Source organism: Ipomoea triloba, chromosome 5, assembly GCF_003576645.1.
Source record: "Ipomoea triloba cultivar NCNSP0323 chromosome 5, ASM357664v1".
Classification (NCBI taxonomy): Eukaryota; Viridiplantae; Streptophyta; class Magnoliopsida; order Solanales; family Convolvulaceae; genus Ipomoea; species Ipomoea triloba.
Window position 1 is genome coordinate 25,345,839 of NC_044920.1, and position 16,541 is coordinate 25,362,379.

At 36.3% G+C, this 16,541-nt stretch overlaps 2 protein-coding genes across 2 annotated transcripts; both read left to right on the forward strand.

Annotated features, from left to right (window-relative positions):
• The first annotated feature begins 1,443 nt into the window (after positions 1-1,443).
• On the forward strand, positions 1,444-6,009 carry LOC116019003 (protein MRG1-like). The gene is made up of 12 exons (XM_031259065.1): positions 1,444-1,814; positions 2,538-2,591; positions 2,786-2,799; positions 2,963-3,108; positions 3,292-3,327; positions 3,419-3,454; positions 3,554-3,594; positions 3,958-4,059; positions 4,339-4,418; positions 4,894-5,063; positions 5,392-5,476; positions 5,583-6,009. The coding sequence occupies exons 1-12, from the start codon at positions 1,479-1,481 to the stop codon at positions 5,671-5,673; spliced, it is 1,191 nt and encodes a 396-aa protein (XP_031114925.1). The 5' UTR covers positions 1,444-1,478; the 3' UTR covers positions 5,674-6,009.
• A 6,237-nt stretch (positions 6,010-12,246) lies between these two features.
• On the forward strand, positions 12,247-15,764 carry LOC116020623 (probable LRR receptor-like serine/threonine-protein kinase At4g37250). Its single transcript, XM_031261095.1, has 2 exons — positions 12,247-13,986; positions 14,951-15,764. The coding sequence occupies exons 1-2, from the start codon at positions 12,336-12,338 to the stop codon at positions 15,643-15,645; spliced, it is 2,346 nt and encodes a 781-aa protein (XP_031116955.1). The 5' UTR covers positions 12,247-12,335; the 3' UTR covers positions 15,646-15,764.
• The last annotated feature ends 777 nt before the right edge of the window (positions 15,765-16,541 follow it).

The window sequence follows — 16,541 nt, forward strand, 5'->3', positions numbered from 1 at the left end:
TTGATAGGTGAAGCTGTGCATGTTTGGTAACTGAAAATTTATTCAATTTAGAAAATAGTTATTATTATTATTATTATTTTGGAAAAACTTGCTAAGCTAATACCAAAGTTAGACTCGAACTATGACTTGATTAACACACGTTTCTTGCTTATAACTTTTCCTCAGTCAAAAATTGAAAAAAAAAAATAAATATAATAATGGCCGGGATTTCTCCATTTCCTTAGTATAAATTGGCCATGCCTCGAGCTCTTGCCAATACTACAAGCCAAGCCCTCTAGCTAACTTGAGATTTGAGGAAACTATTTCTTTCATACATATATGGCTAATTACCTTAGATCTCTTCGTTTCATTTTAATTGTAATATTATTGGCTAGTATATCAATTGTTCTAAATACTACAGAAGCCCGTTCCTTGGGTATTTTGAAGCTTCAGGACTCAATCACGGCAGACGCTAGAAAAAATGAATGGACGTACAGTTTGGATCAATTCGCTATTGGTGCAGTCAAGGATGGTCCTGCTCCTGGGATAGGTCATGGATTTACTTATAGAAACATTAAGGATTCTGGTCCTAGTCCTGGAGAAGGACATCGTTAGTGTTGCACGCTATTACTTTAAGCAAGTATTATGGAAAAATCGATAGAATGGCATTAATAAAGTTGCAATGGCCTCGGAGAGTAGGACAAAGATTATGAAATTAATTGTTTTATTTGATTCATTATTGTTTTACATATATGTCATCCTTGTGAAATACTATGTAATATAATGAGAAAGTTATTATTAATATTATTAATATTATTGTTATTATTATTATTATTATCTCTTTGGGGTTGGGGGGAGGGGGCCCCTTAGTTCAACTTTGAGTCAATATACATTTGCATGGATTTGATGCAACTTTAGTTCAACTTCAAATTTTTAAGAATTTTGTATCGTTAACTACATCAAATTTATTGATGATAGAATATATGTCACCAATCTAACCTAACAATATAATGCCTAATCTAGCGACTAACAAGACTGGAGAATGTTATTGAAAAGACCAAGTCTATACCCGAGTGAGAAGTTAACTATGTACTGTATACACAATTTAGTAATAGGTATAAATGACTGCAAGCACTCTTTGAGACCATGCGCCTACCAACAATGGCCAGTCGATAATTATGTGTTACTCTGTATTATACTTATAATGATATGAATATCAATCACTTATAATAACTTGTGATATTGTTCTTCCATATACTTATAATGATATGAATGTCAATCACTTAAGGTAATCAATCTAACTAAAAAAAAAAAAAAAAGTAAAGTACACAATCATATCTCTATTATTCAGTTTTTTTTTAAAGTTTTTTTTTTTTTGGACCAATTGAGAAAAAAAAAACATAAAAGAATAATAGTACTGTAATAAAAAATAAAAAATAAAAATTGAAGAAGAGAGCGGGCACGAGCGCACACCGCACAGTTGTTCAGTGTTCACTCACATGCACAGATCCATTTGGATCCGCCATCATATAATTCGAGCCGGCGATAAGAAGCCGACACTCGGCGGCGACTTTCGCCGGAGATTAGCTCAACAACGCAAATCAAGAGCAAGCAGCGGAGCAAGTAGATTTCAGTTTCTATACAACCGTTTAACAGCAAAATCAGTTGAAGAATCTCTGAAATTTGAAAAAAAAAAAAAAATGGTGAGCTCCAAGGACGAATCAGCTACGGACAGCGACAAGTCGTCCGGCGAAGTTCCGGACTCGAATTCCAGCCTCTACTCTGAAGGAGAGAAGGTCCTAGCTTACCATGGCCCTCGCATCTATGAAGCTAAGGCAAGTCTCTCTTCTCTTCAGTAACCAAGATATTAGCTAATTTTTCTCATGAAATTCTGAATTAACATCTACTTATCTTCATAATTTCTTTTCTTTTCACTGCTTAAATTGAATGTATTAGTGCAGAGCATCTCTTGAAGCTTAACACTTTGGGAGAATACTGCAATTGCTTTAATTTTCACTGCTATTCTTGGTTGTGCTGCAGTTTAGGTTAATTATGTCATAATTACTGTCCCCAAGTTGTTCAGTTGAAATGTGATAATTACAGTCCCCAAGTGTCATATTTCAATACACACCACATGAGAGAAAATATGCCCATATAAATATTTTGAGAAAACATGGTGAAATAGGGAAAAATGCTTATCTGGAAAGAGCTTAGCAAAAGCAAAGTTCTATTTTTAAAATTTTTGAAACTCATGAACTAGTAATGAACTCCATTCTCACTTCTCAGTCACCCATGGTTGAAAGTTGAAACATGTGTTGGGGAAATATGCTTATTTGGAGCTGACTGTTTAAACCAGACCTCCTTAAATGAATTTAGAATACAGGCATGCATATTTACTGATAGCCATTTGTTACAGAAAATCAAGTTTTCATAGACAATTGATCTACTGAACTTGTGGAATTGTTTACATCCTGCATGCTTCTGTTTCCCTGTACATTTTCTATCTTGTAATGATTTTTTTTTTTTCTTTTTCTGATGCAATCCAAATTATTCTGAAGGTCCAAAAAGCTGAGCTTAGAGAGAATGAATGGAGATATTTTGTTCATTACTTGGTGAGTGTTGTTAACTTCTGCAAACCACCACCCCTATCCTTCTTACCCCTAAGCCAGCCTAGTCAGGAAATTTATAAAGTGATCGTCTTAAATCAAACTAGTCAATGTTATTGTATTTTAGTCTATAACCTTGTTGTACATACTTTCAATCCAAGTGGCATCAAGTAATAATTTTTTTTTTTTCATTCATGCAGGGTTGGAACAAGAAGTAAGTATATCTCATGTGATTTCGAAGGTTTTTGAGCCTTTGATTATGCAACAGTTACTAGCCTACCATTCTGGTTCTGATTTTCAAGATTGCAATGAATCTGGAGTATGTGCAAAAGGTACTATATGATATTAGATATTGAAGTATAATTATCTTGCAACAGTTGGGATGAATGGGTAGGCACTCAACGCTTGATGAAACTTACTGATGACAATATCATAAAGCAGCAGGCCCTTGACAAGAAATTGGGAGTGGAGAAGAATACAAAATTAGGGCGTTCAGCACAAGCTAAACCCAAAGCCTCAGTTGGTATGTTAAATGTGAAGGAATTGCTGTATTTTTGTGTGGCATATGACGTAATTTTAGAACACACTCTCATTTATTTATCTAGTTAAATGTGAAGGCATTGCTGTACTGGTGTAGCTTTTCAGTGGCATTAATTGGTAGAATTACTTACAAGCTTTATATTGTTGTTGTGCTTGAATTTGACAGATCCGAAAATTGAAAAAGATGATACAAAAAACAGTGGTATGTCTTCTCTTTTAATATTTTTCTAGCTCTTCTCTTGACTTTATGCGGTATCCTTTTTGATATCCTGGGTGAAAATAAATTTTGATAGATTTGAATGCGGATAAAGAGGAAACGAAAACGAACGGTATGTCATTTACTGTTTGTAGGTGATAATTGTCTATTCAATGTGGAAATAAACAAAATATTTTAAGGCACTCTATCAATTGTTTTACTTCTGCTGCAGTTCCCAAAGGGAAAAAACGCAAGGGTGACTCAACAACAGAGGTTTGCTTCTATTTTAATTTTTTATCTATTGAAGTTAATTCTTAATATATAGTTCTCATTTTATGTGCTTACCCCTATTGGTCAGTCCCATGTTTTACTACCTCCAATATTAAAATAAATTGAATGATTTGCTGCCTCAATATGATTCATTCCTCTGGCTGCCCTATTTTCTGATCTTTATGAGAGTGCCTTTCCAAAATCAATGTCACAAATTTCACATATCTAATGTAATTGTAAAAGATTTTCCAGTGAACAGGCTAAATGAGTTCTTATTTTTATTTTTTTAAATTTTTGGTCAGGTGTAGTTCATAACTTGGCTTTGATAATACTAAACCTTTGATATTTGGAGCTTTTCATAAACAGAAAGACAATGCATCCGCTGAGAAGCTCATCAAGATTCAAATTCCATCGACTTTAAAGAAGCAACTTGTTGATGATTGGGAGTTCATCACTCAGCAGAATATGGTATGTGGAGATATGTCTTTGTTTTTAATCACCAGCAGTACTCCATATAAAAGTAGAAAGAAGTAGTGGTTACAAATATTCTTTCACATAAAGGAATGAATCTGCTACCTATGATGTTTTAGTGATGAGTTCTTTTTGGAGTTCATTGTCTAATATGGATTTGAAAAGTGTCCAAAATCCAAACGAGTTTGTAATCTTTTTAAGAGACTTTTATTCAGAATCTAAACTGAAATATTCATTCTCCTATGGACTTAAAACTTTCGAATTGTTTTCTCACAGCTTGTAAAACTGCCACGATCTCCTAGTGTTGATGATATACTGACGAATTACCTTGAACACTGGTCAAAAAAGGATGGCATGTGAGTGTATCTTTCTATTGCTTTCAAAGAATGGACACATATTCTTTAAATGGCATTGATGGATATCTTTTTGTGTTAATTTAGTAATATGGTTTCTACTTAATATTTGGATATTCTGGCATGTTGCTTGGTAAGTTAATGAATACCAAGCAAGGTCCATGATTGGGGGTGGAAATGCTAAAAACTTGGAGACCAAAGAGGTGCTATTGGAGCTCAATAGTTCCCTTTCTAAGTAGAATAGGTGGTTTGAACACTAGCCCGTTGTGTACCATGCATGGTTAGGGAACTTTTAGATTGCTAGAGGCACATGATTTATCCAAAATGTCCTGACATCTGATTGTTTTTTCCTTGTATTAACTGTTACACTCGGGGCACAAACTATTCTTTTTAGCTGAAGTATAAAAGAAAAGAGAATGATTAAAACGATGTGATTTGCACGGTTTGTTGATTTGTGCTTTATGTTTCATGTATACAGGATGGCTGAATCAGTTGGAGAAATTCTCAATGGCATAAGATCGTATTTTGACAAATCATTGCCAGTTATACTTTTGTACAAAAAGGAGCGCCAACAATATCATGACTCAGTTTCAGATAATGTCTCTCCGTCTAGTGTATATGGAGCTGAACATCTGTTGCGCCTATTTGGTATGCATGCTTTACGTTTCCAAAGTTGATAAAACTATTCCTTGTCATAACACGGGGGAAACTAATTTTACATTCACGATGTTGATGAATTCATGCATCATTGATGGGATGGCAATATTGTGAAGAACACCTGTTTATGAAAATCTTTATGTAGTATATTATATTTTCATGGGCCTATGGGAGTATGAAACCCATTCCATGAAGTTCGGAAAATTTTAAGGGTGGGTAGTAGCTTTGTTCAGAAGTAAAAATATGTTATCTCATAGTTTGCTCGTAAATTTATGAACTCCCTGACTCCCTAAGCTCTGTTGGTTGCTGATGTTTGCAGTCAAGTTGCCTGAGTTACTGGCTTGTGTGAAAATTGAAGAGGAGACATTAACTAGTTTGCAGCAGAAATTGCTGGATTTCCTCAAGTATCTATTCCTCACCCGTGTTATAACCAAGACATTTTATCTACTAAGTACATGCTTTAACCAGGCATCGCTAATTTCAAACATTGCATTCGGCTGTTTGTTGCAGATTTCTGCAGAAAAATCAGGGCACGTACTTCCTTTCTTCTTACGAAGCATCAAAAGCTTCTGAAGGAAGCAGCAAGGCGAAAGATAGTTGACCAGCGAACCGTTCTTCTGTGCCTAATGTGACTTAGTTTCAGCAACTTTCACTAGGTATTTGACTTACCATGTCTTTACTAATATTAATAGTTGACGTCGATAACAACCCAATCCCCATTTGTAGTTTTGTGTTGTCACTTTGTTCCTAGACTTCGCACGAGATGACTAGATGTCTAGATCAGTGTTTGGAGAGGAAGGTACAATCCTTCTTTAGTGTAACAATTAGCTTAGTAAATGATGTCCACATCTTTGTTGTAGCTAATGATTCTTAGTGTCCATGTTGTACCAAATACTGTACAATTTATATTTAATTGACAAATTTCTATTCTTTTTCACTGAGTATTTTTGTCATAAACTTGTAGATTTGGACATATTTTCTATGTATATCATTCACACAGAAGCATTCCCAATCAATTTTAGTTGTGAGCTTATGTTGACTAGCTGAATAAACTTCCCAGGATGCTGCATTTTTTTTAAAAAACTACAACCTAACCTATCTATAGTATCTGCTCAACATGATGATTGTGCTGCAATTTTCTTCTGCATACATATACAGGGAAAATGACAACCATCAACCTGAAGAAACCTTTGAGGGGTTAAATCTTCGATGATTTTAAGGTTTAATTACTAATGATTGTTATTCACACTAAACTTTTCAGAAACTAAAATAGGAGACAAGAATTTCTGGACTAGACAAGCTATGGCTTTCCTCATTCACACTTCACAGTCACAGGTCGAAGCTAAAAAGTGCTCTAATCCCGTGTTTCCAGCCCACAGTTGCTTTCGAGGATTCCCTTTGCTTACCTAAAAAGTTTTCATTAAACAATTATTATTAATAATTATAAGTTTATAATCATGCGAAGGCAGAACCACGTGAACCACAAAACTTTATTGACCATGCCCAGATTTGGACTATACTTTTCATGAGTGCACATAATAATTAATCTCATTGAAAGTTGGTCTTGCGAGAGACTAAAGCATCTGCAACCTGTGAGAATGGAAACGCAGCCACATTTGATGCACAATAGTTTTTTTTTTTTGGATGATAAGAAAAACTCGTATAACAACAATTTGAGGATATGCGTTGATAATTTTTATTTTTGTATAATAGCCTCCAGGTTTCTGATACAAGAATCACATTATACCACTCAACCACCTTTTCAAACAGATATACAATAATTTAGTGACATGAGACTGATCACTAGTCTTGTAGGAGTCTCCCATTGGTTGGACTATGTTGTGGTAGAAGTAAAAAATGTCAAATTGATCTCCTAATTAAGTCTCGAATAGTGTCCCTTAACTAAAAAATGTTCCAATTAAGTTCCCTAAACCAGCAAAATGAGTGGTGCACTTGGCTTGCATTAGAGGACTATATTGGAACTTTTTTGAGTTAAGGGGCCAATTGCACTATCTGTTAGAACTAGGGAGTCAATTTAACAATTTTTTCATGATATTAGGAGGTTGTCGAACCTATTACATGCCTTTTCATCTATCTAGATCTATCCACCTTATTGTACTAGACTTGTTATATATGTCCAAACCTTATCATATTAAGTCACTCTAAACTGAGTTTAGAAGGAGAGCACATGCTTTATATGACTCACCTAGAGTACATATACATCATAATTTGATCTCAAATTCATTTTCATGTTTTATACATGATTCTAATCTAACTAACAGAACATAAAATATAATGAATATGAAGTATATATCTTTGTATTTATTGGTGATTGAATCTTGCAGCCTTTGAACAACTAACCACTAATAATGAAGTGGTCATGTTTTATGAAGCTCATAAATCATAACCATCAAATCCAATCCATCATGTCTGTGGATTGCACTTTGCATTGTTATTTTATTGCCCTTTGATCATATAATATTGTCTCTCTTTTGCAGAATCCATCTGTACTGTCCAATATGCTAGCATCCAAGAATCAGATTCCAAATTAAATGCTTCATTATATTCCACTCTTCTTTTTCTTATTTTTCTTTTCTGATCAATAATATGATTCCCCAAATCTTTTTGCATCATCAAACATTCTTGATGAGCATCTCTATATTTTTCTTTAACTTTTTTTTTTCATTGTTGAGAAAAAACGGGAGCAAGAGATTAAAAAAAAAAAAAAGAAAAAAAGAGCAAGATTTATGTGGTTCGATAATTTGTCTACTTTCACAAAAAGCTAAGTTCTTTTTATTAATTGCGATGACGATACATTATTCAGAGATATAATCATCATATTTATAAGTAATCCTAAAAGTATTTATAAAGAAAAAATTGCTCCATTCCGCTTTTCTCCACTCACTTCGCCCTAACACCTATATTGCAGCAACATATGTTACGTACACAATATTTGTTTTTATTTTATGTATCATAATTGGTAATCCAACTCTTGTACCTCTATATATCTTTTTCATGTTTTTATAACTTTCTCTTTTTATTCTTGAACTTTTGTCACTTTTTCAATTCCTTTATGAGAGATTAGATGTAAGACCTGTTGAGTGTTGAATCTGGCAACCCACAAAGCTAACAAATGGTCCACCTAGTAAATTAATGAGTACGGGTGATAATAAATAAAGTTGATTAAATATGGACTAATTAAATAGTGTAATAGGGGGTTTACCTTGTTTTTTTAAAGTAGCTAGTGGATACAACTGCCATTCCCCCAAAAACAAATTGGAAATTGCAAATACATTTAGTGTGGTGAACTAATCAAAAACTTATTGGTTAGTTACTTAGCCAACTAATAAATTAGATACAACAAACAAAACATTCTCAAATTTTAGACTACGTTTTCTTTTTTAACCGCTTGGAGTTGTATTAACAGTCCACTTATTATTGACTGGCCTAGGTTGCATTTACATACCCTTAATGTTATAAGTTATTATCAAACTATAACTCTAAGGTTTCAATTAGGAAAGTGATGTGATTAGAACAGTTAGAGTCATAACAGTGAGATTGGAACAGTTAGAGTCGTAATAGTGATGATATTGAAGTGATTAAACTACACCAATCCCACTAGTCCTTTACTCTTTCAATTAAAAATTTACTAATTAGACTGATCTACTACGCTTCCCTGACTTAAAGGGAAGAACTCTATATTGAAATGGGCAGGTTATGGGAAGATATAATAAGATTACTAAACCTATCATTATATTGTTCTAATCACAATTTATTCAAGTGAACATCTAAATAACAATTAAAGCCATAGACAATCCCATTCATTTAAGTTGTTCTCTCAAACTCAACCTCACAAAATTTGGTGAATAGGATTACTAAATTGAGGTATTATGACCACCATGACATTGATAAGAAAGAGACAAGACTGGGTTTCAGCAGTGGAGACCAATGCCACAGAGGGACTAAAAACCAAAGACTTAGCTGGTAAGGTACTCAAGTGTGGCCTGCTCTAAGAAGCCAATTAAGAACCAATGTGGAAATGACATTTTTTGCTAAATTCCAAACTCTTTTATGGTGGTCCAATTTTACTCCACAATGAAATACTTTTACACAAATGGAAGGATTATGTAATTGCCAACTCCAAGTGCATTTCCTTGAAAGGAAAATGCTGCCAATTCATTACCTCTCACTTAATATCACAAGGACAAGCATATATGGTTGTAATGTTTGTTTGTTGTGTATTTATACTTCTATTAATGTAAAAGTATATCACCTTATCAATGCAATTTGTATGGTACGCTACTTACCAACACCCATTCCGTAATTCTTTCACCAATACAGCATTTATATTCACCAACCATTCCCATCCGTCCTAAATTCATCATACATCATACATCATACATGGACTTTAATTACCATGATTCAAGGTTTTACTACCCACTTTTACTTCAGTCGTAACAAAATTCTATATATACCAACCACGTCTTAATTAACTCACCATAAAAAAGATTGTATCCTAATTTCAAGGGTCTCATTTAGTCTTTGAATTTTTTTTGGAAACCCGCAACCGATGTGCGTTCTGGATAAAGCTCACTTTGGGACCCTCACCAGCAAAGAATCACAAGGATGTAACCCAACTTAAATTATTGTCTATAGCTGACCTACTTAAAGTAATTAAGAAAGTTAATAGGTATTCATATGAGGAGTCGGATTTATAACTTTATAGTTATACCAACTTAGCTGAGATTGCTTAATTCATCTTTTTTTGAGTACTACTAACTCTGTTACAATGTATTATCTGTTCATAACTACTTTCTCAACCAAATGAAGCACAAAGAGTCAATATTGCATTCACTGAGACTCAAACCCACCCTTCCCATGTGGAGTGCGGGTGTCACTAAACCACAAGGTCCTTGGCCTGAAATTAAGCTTAATCTCAATCACAATCAATCCTTTCAAATATGGATCTCGTGAAACATTGATTATGAGACCCTGAAACACAACCAGACGAAGTCCCATCATCTCCAGTCTCCAGAAATTCATAAATGCTACACAAGACAACAAATACAAGCAGCCAATCTGCACACTAAAATGACCTTGTTGTCCACATGACATGCAGGCGCCCATCAATAATGCCAATAGTTTAATCAAGGGTTCCAAAGTCAAATGTTGATAGACTCACTTGTGTTAGCATCTTAACCACACCTTTATGTCACCTAGCTTACCAAAGATGCTATTCCCTACTACCCCTTTTTTGGCTTTCTTTAAAGAGATATCACTACCATTCTTTCATTCCCACTAACAAATTTCTTCATGCTTAATCAAATACAACTTGAAGAATTTATGGGTTTCAGCTAGGTACATAAAAATAATATTGCAAGCATATAAAAATATTTGGTATTAACCATAATGAATTTATGTGCTTATAATAGTGACTTTTATAAATCAAAATTCCGTGATGAGTCAAACTTGAAATTTCTGATTACTAAAATAATTATATTACACAATCAACTTAGCTAAGGTTGCCCTTTAATTTTATACATTAATTGTATTTATACCAAAAAAAAAAAAAAACCTTTGAAAAAATATTAATGAGGTAAAATTAATATATAGACCAAACCCGCCCTCCCCATAGTCCACGATATAACTAGTTATCTAATTGGTAACTAAAATTTTATTTTTAATTTGTAGTGGGGTTACCCAATTCATTAGCACTAAATGGATGGAAGTCACATCACGAGAAACAAAATTGGAGAGAAAGAAAGCATTTTTATTTTTATAAATAATAATATAATTGTATTTTCAATAGTCGTAAGACACCTCTATATATAGTAGTTGTATGTCATTCTGAGTATGAGTATTTGATTTGAATATCAAAATCGAAAATCACAATCATATATAGGAAATTTTTAAGGTGCTAATTGATCCATGCAATGACCATATCATGTATCTCATATTTGATTGTAACAACAAATCAACAATTATTAGAAATTAATGACAATAGCATATAATATAATCATGTATAATATACATATATTGATACCCATCTTGAATAACATTATAGTAAAAGTTTTCTTAATATATTTATAAGGAGAATACATTTTTTTCTTCATTCTCTTCATCATCTTAAGTCTTATTAGAAAACAAAAGTGAGATTCCATATGAAAATGACTTTTGTAGTTCCTATATAATTTAAATCCCATCCGAAACCAATAAAATGAAGGGAATTAAATGTAATAGTAGAGTTTAATACTCAACGCCCCCTGTTATATTTTTCATAGTTCCAATGTTAGACGACATTGTAGAAAAGGAAAGCGCACAGAGACAACGTTGAAAGCAAATAAATATATGATGTTTTGGAAGTACATACGCCATCTTATTACTTTAAGCCATCAACGTGGTCTGAACAGTGCGCATATTGGTAGTAGAGGGGAAGTTTGGTTTATCGGTGAGCTCCGTGTTTCGCTTCCCCTCCATTTCTTTTTTTAATTTTTTAGATTACCAGAAAAATTCACCATCACTAAAAATATATATATATATGCATTGAGTAAATTCTAATTTTGTTATCCTATAACAAATGATCATAAATTAAGAAAATTAGCCCAGTCTAAGAAAGCTAAAAAGGCTAATAAGTCTAAATTTATAATTTTATGACTACTATTTAACAATGACAAATTATTCTGTGGACATGAGTCTAAAATATACAATTTATATACTGAAGGATCAAAATTCAAATTATGAACATTCAATATACAAATAAATATTGCAAATTATATTGTGGACCATGGTCATGGCTGATACTGCAGTTGTGTTGAACTGATACTGCAGTTGCGCGGAGCAGAGATCGTTCATCCTTTCAACACAACTGCAGTATCAGTTTAACATAATTGCAATTCCAGACGGATGAAACGGCCTCTGTTCCGCCCAACTGCAGTTCCCTTTCAACACAACTGCAGTATTAATTCAACACAAATGTAGTATCCGTTCAACACAACTGCATTATCAGTCATGACCCATGGTCCACGATATAACGATTGAATAAACACAAATTCACATTGTAAGATGGACCAGGTACATAATATAACTATTGTTAAACATTTAACTAACTTGAATGAAATTCAACTATTTTTTTACACTTGTCTTCACATGGTCTCCTTCACGACACCACTGTCATAAATCTCACTTAACCTTCTCTTCTTTATCTTATCTCCTTCCTTATTAGTCTTCTGGAGAATCAGAGATGCGGGAGCGGTTTGAGACGCCATGATTTTCCAGGGCTTTGGTCTCCATTTATGGTGGAGAGTTCTTGTGGCGTTGCTTCTCTTTGCTGTTCAGTCGCTTGGGCTCAACACTGATGGAGTTCTGCTCATGAGTTTCAAGTACAGTATTGTTAGTGATCCGTTTGGTGTTTTGGGAGGCTGGAATGCCGGAGATGAGGTTCCCTGTTCTTGGAAAGGCGTTGATTGTGAGGTGGTGGCGGCTAATGTTTCCGGCGACGGCCGTCGTGTCACCGGCTTGGCTCTTCCTGGTTTTCAGCTTGTTGGGTCTATTCCTTCTAGTCTTGGTATGATTCAGCATCTCAGAAATCTTGATCTTTCGAATAATTCGATCAATGGGTCTATTCCTTTGACGCTGTTTAATGCTTCTGGGCTTGAAAGACTTGATTTTTCTGACAATCGGATGTCCGGTGAGTTGCCGGAGGTTGTTGGGTGTCTCAAGAGTCTCCGGTCTCTTAATCTCTCCGGGAACGCCTTCACCGGGGTAGTGCCGGAAAATTTGACGAGTTTGAGGAATCTGACGGGCATTTCTCTGAAAGATAATTACTTTTCCGGGAGACTTCCGGGAGGATTTGACTCCGTCGAGGTTTTAGATCTGTCTTCTAATTTGATAAACGGATCTCTGCCTCCCAATTTCGGAGGGAGCCGTCTTGGCTATTTCAACGTTTCATTCAACAGACTTTCCGGCGAAATCCCGCCGGAATTTTCCAGGAAAATTCCCCCAAATGCAACGTTAGATCTCTCCTTCAACAACTTAACCGGCGAAATTCCGGACCACGCTCTGTTCTTAAACCAGGACGGCGGAGCATTTTCTGGAAACCGGAATTTATGCGGCATGCCGGTGAAAATTCTGTGTCCGATTCCTTCCGCAATCTCAACACCGCCGAACGCGACGGAGCCAATAACATCCCCGCCGGCAATTGCCGCCATTCCCAAAACCGTCGACTCAACCGCCAGAGCAGACTCGCCCCCGGGGCGTTCACGAAGCGGTCTCAAAACCGGCACGATCATCGGTATCGTGGCGGGCGACATGGCGGCGCTGGGAGCTCTGGCGCTGATTTTCGTGTACATTTATCGGGCAAAGAAAAAGAGACGCACAGAAGAAACCATAAAGAAAGAGGCAGAAAGCGCTAAGGATTTCGACTGGGGATCATCCTCGGAGGAATACAATTGGTTAAGGTCCTGGACGTGTCTGAAAAAACAGAGACGCGCCGGCGCCGGCACCGGCGCCGGCGACGAGTCATCGGAAAATATGAACTCCGAGAGCGACGACAGCGAGGAGGCGGAGAAGGGTCACGCGCCGCCGGCGGGCCAGAAAACAGGGGAGTTGGTGACGGTGGACGGCGAGAAAGAGCTGGAATTAGAGACTCTGCTGAAAGCGTCGGCGTACATTCTGGGCGCTAGCGGCTCCAGCATAATGTACAAGACGGTGTTGGACGACGGCACCGCCTTGGCCGTCCGCCGCATCGGCGAGAGCGGCCTGTACCGGTTCAGGGAATTCGAGAACCAGATCCGGGTTATCAGCAAGCTGGTTCACCCGAATCTGGTTCGGATTCGTGGCTTTTACTGGGGCGCCGATGAAAAACTTGTAATCTACGATTTCGTTCCCAATGGCAGCCTCGCCAATGCATGTCACAGTAAGTCTTCTCCTTCCCTCCATTTCTTACATTAACTGTTTCACCCTTCTCCCGTTTCTGACAGTCAAATGTTCTACAAAAGTCAATTTCCTGTAATTTTTCAATGTGAAATTCTGAAGTGGGGACCTGATGATCAATGAAATAGTTGATAGTAGTGATGATGGAAAACGACTGAGCTTCGGTGATGGTTTTCGCAATTGCCAAAACCGTTACCACGTATGCAGTCTAGTCAATTTAAGCAAAACTGTGGTCCGGATAGTCAGTTTAATTGGTTTTAGCCCACAAAAACATAGATTATTAGTTCAGTAAGTAGTATTCAGAGAAAGTGATCAATGCTTGAATCTCGGCTGTGATAATGTGGAATTATGTCTAAAGTGAGTAGATTCTTGGTATGCACTGGTATTTGGTCATGTCTATTGCGCCAATGAAATCGTAATTTACATTTTCCCTCCGTTTGACCAGGGTGTGGAGGCTTTTGGGGTTGAAGATTTAACCTTTTGAGAAAAGATTAATTGATTTCTAAGTGATAAATTTGTTAAGATTAATGAGTACAAGAATTAATACCAATGACAGAAAAATAAACCAATTATTTGCATAGAGCAAATAATACGATCCCACATCGGCTCCACAAGAGATTGTGGAGTGGTACTTAAGTTGGGGCCAAACCTTCACTCATAAGCTAATTTTTGTGGTGGAAGTAGGGTCTTGGCTTGAGTACCGTCAGCAAAGATATTTGTTAATTGTGATGGTGATACGTGTAGGTGTTACATATAAATATGATATGATGGTAGTAACCCATATGTATCGCCATCATAATTAATTTACGAAAAGTTTTGTTCTAAGGGAAGTAAGTACATTGTGGAATCAGATAAATCTTGTTTTCTTTATTTTTCTGCTATTTGTTATTGATTTTTGTAATCGTTAATCTCTGTGGATAAAATTGAAGCGTGTTGTTTGTATTTAGGAAAAGGCGGGTCTTCCCACCGCCATCTTCCGTGGGAGGTGCGGCTGAAGATAGCAAGAGGGGTGGCGCGTGGGCTGGGCTACATTCACGAGAAGAAGCACGTGCATGGGAATCTGAAGCCCAGCAACATCCTCCTGGACGCCGATCTGGAGCCCAAGGTCGGAGATTTCGGGCTCGAACGCCTAGTCGTCGCCGGCGAGAGCAGCCGGAAGGTGTACGGCTCCTCCCGGAACTTCGGCAGCAAGAGATCCACGGCGTCCCGCGACAGCTTCCCGGATTCCGCAGTTTCCGGCGGCCCGACGCCCAGCCCGAGCCCGAGCGCGTTAGCAATATCGCCCTACCTCGCACCCGAATCGCTCCGGAGTCTCAAGCCCAACCCGAAGTGGGACGTTTTCTCCTTCGGAGTCGTGCTGCTGGAGCTGCTCACCGGAAAAATCATCGTTTCCGACGAGATGGTCCCCGGGCCACCGGTGATGGGAGTTGAGGAGAAGAGCAAGGTGCTGAGAATGGCTGACGTGGCGATCCGTGCTGACGTGGAAGGGAAAGAGGAAGCCCTGTTGGCACTTCTAAAATTAGGTTATAATTGTATATCTCCAGTCCCTCAAAAGAGACCTGCCATGAAAGAGGTAGTTCAAGCACTTGACAACATTCCAACATCTTCTTCTTCTTCTTCATCCTACTTTTACAGTGTTTAACAATATAAAAAAAATGTACCCATTTGTAGTCACAACGCCACATGTACGTAAGGTTGATTAACATCTCCATCTGCTAGATAATAATTTTTTAATAATATTACACGTATTCCTACCTTTTACTTCCGGCACTTCTTGATTTGAGTCCGTCTATATAAGTGTTAAATTACCTCATTACAATTTTTACTGGCTAGAATCAAATCAAAGAGTGAGTTTCACTCGAATTACAAATTCAAATTGCCATAAATCAAAGCTTGTGTTTAGATCATAATTGGATATTGTTCTCTGACACCTCTCATGACATTCCCTATTTTTCAGCTGGTATCTTAGTTCAACAACTGGACTAACTTATAAATATAAAATGAATTTTTTTTAAAGGAGAAAATTGTATTCATGTTGTATGCATGTCTTCAAGAAAATGGATTATATATACTATTTTGAATACTAACTGTCAGGATTTGTTATTTTGGTGGGGTTGACAGCCCACCAAACGTTTTAATTCGCCGAAAATATTGTCAATTTGTCATGATGACACGGATCAATAATAGAGTTTTATGGTTTTATTTGTCCCAACAAAAATTAAAGTTTTGTTATTGGGTAAGAAACGTAACAAATAATCATAAAAATGTGCGGTTTGTTTGTTTGTTTTATTTATTTATTTATTTATTTATTTATTTTGTAATTGTATTTTTTAATTCACCAAAAATACTGCAGCTGTAGTGTAAATATGTACTTTCACTTAGACGGAGTTATCTCATTGTATTGTTTTTTCATGCATGTTTACAAAATGAGATTAAGTGAAAGTACATATTTACACTACAGCTGCAGTATTCCGTCTAAGTTATTTATAATTGACCTTGGTCAACAAAACACCAAAAAGATTTAAACCAGTTAGGTTG